Source organism: Bos taurus, chromosome 9 (genome assembly GCF_002263795.3).
Source record: "Bos taurus isolate L1 Dominette 01449 registration number 42190680 breed Hereford chromosome 9, ARS-UCD2.0, whole genome shotgun sequence".
Lineage (NCBI taxonomy): Eukaryota > Metazoa > Chordata > Mammalia > Artiodactyla > Bovidae > Bos > Bos taurus.
This window is the reverse complement of record NC_037336.1, coordinates 23,115,795-23,121,757: the sequence shown is the minus strand read 5'-3', so window position 1 is coordinate 23,121,757 and position 5,963 is coordinate 23,115,795. Positions and strand designations below refer to the sequence as shown.

Below are 5,963 nucleotides of genomic sequence, written 5' to 3'. Positions count from 1 at the left end.
TCAAGTTCTCAGAAGGATAGCTTGTAAGCAGTCAAACAGAAACTCAAGTTCACAGGCAACATATTTCTGCTTTAATATAGCAATGTTTTTGAAGTCCTTGTGTTATGATGTGTCAGCTCATCAGACCCACTCTTCAATCCATTATGCGAGTATCCTCTGTCCTTAGCCTAACAAAATAGACCAGCAAGGAATGAAAAGCAGAGAACAAACTTGAAGAAAAACTGATTTAATTTAGTAAGCTTTAAAAAGACACAAGCATGTATAACGAGCATTCTTTCCAAATAAACATTTTAAACATATATGTATACAGTATCAGGATTCCTGAATTACAAGCAACAGAGGCTGATTCTGACTCCAGAAAAAAAGGGGGCAGATGTTAGGTGTTAATAGCTCACAGGTGGTTTTGGTCAACTGAGCATTCCATAGGCCAGGAAGGAGGATGGCATTAGGGATTCTAGCAGCAAGAGTTCAAAACCATCTCTCCAGGAGACTGCCAGCTGGATTCCAGTCACTTCCCCAGGGAAGGGGAGTTTCCTTAGTGTAAGAGTGTGTGTGTGTGTGTAAAGAGGTACCCGCTCCTATGAGGCTGGGCATACAAACCAGCAGTGTATCTACTCTAGAATACCTACAAAGCTGAGTTTTGAATTATCATTACATAAAACATATATATTTCTATAAAATCTACCTTTCTATTATTAGTGCTTCTGCGACAGTTGGATGGCATCACCGATGAAATGGACATGAACTTGGGCAAACTCCGGGGGATGGTAAGGGACAGGGAATCCTGGCATGCTGCAGTCCATGGGGTTGTGAAGAGTTGGACATGACTCGGTGACTGAACAGTATTAGTGCTTCTGATAGGGGGAAAAAAAAAAACAACAACATTGGTACATGCTTCTATTTGACATGTCAAAGTAGGTCCTGAAAAACGATCATCAGAAATAGCTCCAGGAGCAGTAAAGTGTTCAAAAACCAGACTTTATTCCCTTCATTTGAATTATGTATGATTTTTTTTTCATATTCTTTAAACTTACCTTTCTGTGACTACTTTAGCTCATTTAATCACAGAAAACACTGAGTGGCTTAGGCACATATTAGATGAATGGCACCTATTACTGTCTCAGTTCAAAGGGGAAAAAGTTAACAATTAACATCTGTTTAGGGCCTGAACCCTGTGAACGCTGATTATGCTTCTTGATGGCTCTGGGGAGACGACATGGGAAGCCGACTCCTATGCTGTGTTGTTCTCAGTCCTGGTAAAGACTGAGGAATGAGTCTTTGGCAATGTCAGTCCTACTTCTTCCCTTCGTACACAGGGAAAATGAGTCCCAGCCATGTGCAAAGCCACGATTAAAACACGAACGGGCAAGCTGGATGAGCAGCAAGGCAGGCCCACGACAAGAGTCTTGGTGTGAGCGTCCGAGTTGCGCCCTGAAAGGAAACTGATGAGCTGAGTAGAGCTCAGGCAGGACAGAGTGGACCCCATTCCCAGGCCTCATGGTCAGGAGACTCAGCTTAGTGCAGGGTCTGCTATCTGTCACGTCCTGGCCCTGCCCGAGGACACGTGTCTGCATCCTGGACACAGAGGAAAACCAGACACTGGAATGGACTGTTTCACCAAAGATTCTATACGCGCCGCCAGCACACGCAGCAATTTTGGCATCTAACAGCATCCCGAATGGGGAGTGAGGCATTCCATCCATGTCACTGAATCTCAGCCCCCAACTCTGGGGACTGAGGGGTATCCTTACAGAGGACACATCCTTAGGGGACCAGGGTATATCAGTGGAGTGCCTGTGACCCAGCAGGAGAATGGAATGCTCCCTGGGAAAGGGCAGTAGTAAAGAGAGACCAAGACCAGGAAACCAGAGAAAGCTGAGTAGAGATAGCTCAGGAATGTCCTTCACCGCAGGTGAGACTCCTAGAAATTCCTGGCCAGGGGTAGATGCCTTGTAATAAAAAGGTTCGGTAAGAGCTGCGTAAACAGGGGCTATTATCATTAAAATACATTCATTTTAACGAAGGCTGGTGAAGACTGTGGAGCTTGAAATTTTCAGAAGACATGGTGGTGACGTCACTTTTGTCCTCTAGGAAGCAGACGGTGAAGGGCCATCCACAACAATGCCCTTGGCCCACAGGACGATGCAAACTGGCACAGGGAAGAAGACCCAAGTGCACAACCTGTGGGACCCGGTGTGGGCAAGAAACCATATTTGGTTCTGTGGAGAAGAACCCAACCAAGAATATTGGTGCATGATCCTTCGTATTATGACTCAGCCGATGCAAACAACACAGGGCACAGCGTCACCGCTGTTAGTTAGCATTTGGTTTTACTAAAAGGAAAAACCCCACATAGAAGAGTTTAAGTTAAAGAAACGTGTAAACACGTGTTCTTAGTTGCTATTTTCAACTTGACTGAGAAAAATGTGTGGCGTCCCCTGCCTGCTAGCGACAGGAAAAGGAGAAATGTTAATATTTATGAGTTCATAGCTGCAGTTTGACCACTGCCATTCAGCTGGGCTTTGAAAACTCCTTTTTAATCAAATTAGCTTCATTGGTTAGACTGACTGGTTTTTATTAGTTTACCGTGAAATAGTTTTCAATTAACATAAGAACACAGAGGTAACATCGCCATCACACTGTTATAAAGTTAAAAGGCTTATGTGTTTGTTTCAATACCAGGGTAAAATACTGGAGCTAGGTTTCCCCACCGATGATGCTAACCAGCTACTAGTCCTTTTATTTTGCTCTTATTAATAGAAATATAACTTAGTGAGCTTAAGTTATAGCTAATGTAGGCCTCTTCATAGAGGCCTCTTCATAGCTTCCTAGGAGTCAGAACTTTTGCTTTCAATACCAAATAATATCTGGAAAACATGCTCACTTTTGTGTTTTTTGAGAAATTCCAAGAACTGGCCCAGATTCATGTGATAGTCATTCCTCAAGCCGTAGTCACCGTGGGCCTCAAGGAGTAATTCTTCAAAAGAATGGAAAAGGCGCAGGTCTTGCCCATCTCCTTCTGTTTCCATACTCTCCGCATGCTTGCAGGAAATGTGCTTCCAGTTGGGGTACCTGATTGTGTGCCAGAATTCCTCACAGTGCTCTTTGAAGCCCTCCACACAGATTATCCCTGGCTTTCCTGTCATGCAAAATCCTGTCACGTCCAACCTTTTCCCGACCTCCAGGATCTTTTTCCGGAGGTCCTGCTGATATATATGGTGACTGTAGATCCACATCCGGAGGAAGGTGTTCTTGACTGGCTTTGCTTGTGTCGATGGTTCGTCCACGAGCTTTCTGTTCAGGAAGTAGGAGGCACTGTTGTCCTGTAACCACTGGATGGCCGCGCACACACAGAGCTCCCCTGGATCAAAAGTCCCGATGTAGGAAGTGAGGCCTTTGTTGAGAAGCAGCTGCTGCTGTCTGTCAAGTTCTGGAGACCGTGCAAACATCTGTAGTGCTACATAGGGGTAGCTGTGAGGCATGGTTACTTGCAAGTCAATTTTCACCTTAAAATGAAAAGCAAATAGATTTAAGTACCGTGAAATCACATAAGCTAGTTTATCAATGGCCACTGCATGATTCTGATCAAGGTATCAACAATAGTTACTGCTTCTGTTACGTGTGTCAGCTGTGTGCCAGACACTGCACAACTTTACAAACACAGTTTTGCACAAACTCCTTCCATTGATGCATTCCTTCCTTCCAATATTCATCAAACACCGAGCATGTGTCAGGTACCCTATGTTGAAAAAAATATTTCAAGGTATTTCTTCTTCACAAGAAGCTAGACATTAGTTCTGTCCTTCATGAAGTCTAGAGCCTAGTGAAGGGGGCAGACATTAAACAAACCATTACATGCAGCAAGTATTTCATTGCAAAGGTGAGAAGCATGGCCATGGAAGAGTAGAGGGATCCACTGAAATGTGTGACCAGAGGGGCTACACGAGGTCTGGGGAGCCAGGGAGTCTCCCCTGAAGGAATGATGACCCAAGGCTGAGTAAGTAAATAACAGGGGTTCTCAAATGCCTGGACCACTTGTTACATGGGCGATGCTAACACTGTTGGAGATAAACAGATCAGAAAATGAAGGTCAATTCATTTTCAGAATTTAGATTTTCCACCTGTATTTGCTTTCAGGGTCATGGTGCCACCAAAGAAACAGTCATTCACTCCTTAAAAACAGTGCTGCCAAAAAGACAACATTTAGATCTGGGGAAATCATAACGTATGTACAAGATAGTCCATACTACAGTAGCAGGACTGGTTAAACTGGACAAGTGACAGAATAATGGCACTGTAAAAACCAGGCATATTGGTTTAAATGGTAAGCAGATGTATGTAAAATTCAAGATCTTTATTGGAGACAACTAACATCCCATATTTTCCTTTCAAACAAGTAAAGGAAATATGCATCTGGAATATTCTCTATCTGCTTCTTGGAGAGGAAGCTCAGGCTCCACGTGTTTTCAATAAAATCCGGGAACCTGGCAACAAGGAAAACAACTCAGGGCACCTACCTTGGGCTCCTCGATCTGCAGGGTGATCACAAATTCGATTTTTGGTGGCAAGGCCTCCCTTATGCCGTCCAAGTATCTCTTTATGTTCGTCAGGGCATTGACATCTTCAAGTTTTACTTCTCCTTGGTTAGGAAACATAGAAAACAGCATTTCCATCTCCAGCAGCTGAAGCTGAAGGCATTCCTTCATTGAAGCCGACATGCTGACTCGAAATCAACCTGCCAGGAAAACTGGAAAGGCCCAGGGACACTAGGTTTGTCAACGTCGGCGGTGTCCAGGGAAATTCCCCGCAGTTCCCTTTCCGTGGTAGCGGCTCTGCAGGAGCGCTATTACGCACCGAGAGCTATGGGCACAAAGCCGGACACTTACACTCTTCCGCTTTATTTCCTGACCCCCAGATCTAGCATACACATCTCCCAAAATGTGTCGTTAAAATTCAGATTCTCTTTTCCCCCGCCGCCCCCGGTTCCGATCTGGGTCCAGGTATCTGGATTTTCAACAAGTGTTCGGAGTTATCCCGTTGCAGATGGCTGGCAAGCACCACCTGCGGACACTGCAAGCTTGAATTCTGGGAAGGGCGAGGGGCCCAGCTTCCAAATCCCACCAAGGTGTGCGGCTTGGGCGGCGGTGTCCGCAGCGACCAGAGAGGTCCGCAGTATCGGCGAGGCAAGGCTTAGGATCCCCGGGCTCCGGGGTCTTCTAGGCCCGCCGCGCTCCACGCCAGTTTCAGACCCTGCGGCCTCTGCGCCACGGACCCCTGCCCGGTGGGCCTTTCGCCTGTCGCAGGAGCCACCCCAGACCGGGACAGCAAATGTGAGTCCCGATGATTTGGATCCTCTTGGCTTGTGCCCCCAGGGGTTCCAGCTTAATGAGAGGGGTCGTCCAGGTAAATAAAACGACGTTTAATGCCAGCTGGCGGGGAGGGGAGGAGCGGCTCGAGAAAGATTCCCAGAATAAAACGTTTGGGAGATGAACCTCGAGAGTAGAGAAGGGGCATGCGGGGCGCCGAGTGGCGCTCACTGGGGCTGGGACCACCTTGTTAGAGGCCCCGTTTCGGGGCTGGTACCCTCTTCCCACTCAGGATCACTCGGAACCCCGGCTTCCCAGGAACGTGGGCCTGTCACCCTCTGAGACCCGAATTTGGAGTCAGGGGCTGCGTTTGTTTTTGGCCCGTCGCAGCGCTCTGAGGGCCTGTGACCCTCAGCCCCAACCCCCGGGCCACCGCGGGGGCCTCACCCTTCCTGGTCATTCAAAGGGAAACAGCCCCAAACCCTCTCGCAACCTCGCAACGCGGCTCCGCAGTTCCGCAGGCGCGAGCCGCGCGTGACGGGCGACGAGGCGGGGCGGGGCCAGCAGGCCGTCCCCCGTGCTGATTGGCTGAGGGGCGGGGCAACGAGCCGGAAGCCACGCAGAGCCACGTCTTCGGATTCTCAGCGCCGCAGTCTG

At 47.7% G+C, this 5,963-nt stretch overlaps 1 protein-coding gene across 3 annotated transcripts; it reads right to left on the bottom strand.

Annotated features, from left to right (window-relative positions):
• Positions 1-210: 210 nt before the first annotated feature.
• RWDD2A (RWD domain containing 2A) lies at positions 211-5,842 on the bottom strand. 3 transcript variants are annotated; one of them, XM_024996782.2, is made up of 3 exons: positions 5,800-5,842; positions 4,518-4,747; positions 211-3,506 (listed from the first exon to the last, which is right to left on the bottom strand). In XM_024996782.2, the coding sequence occupies exons 2-3, from the start codon at positions 4,716-4,718 to the stop codon at positions 2,829-2,831; spliced, it is 879 nt and encodes a 292-aa protein (XP_024852550.1). In that variant the 5' UTR covers positions 4,719-4,747; positions 5,800-5,842; the 3' UTR covers positions 211-2,828. The 3 variants fall into 3 exon arrangements, with proteins under 3 accessions (XP_024852550.1, XP_005210750.1, NP_001192633.1); NM_001205704.1 differs by having other exon boundaries at positions 2,551-3,506; positions 5,754-5,823; XM_005210693.5 differs by having other exon boundaries at positions 4,518-5,842.
• Positions 5,843-5,963: the final 121 nt, after the last annotated feature.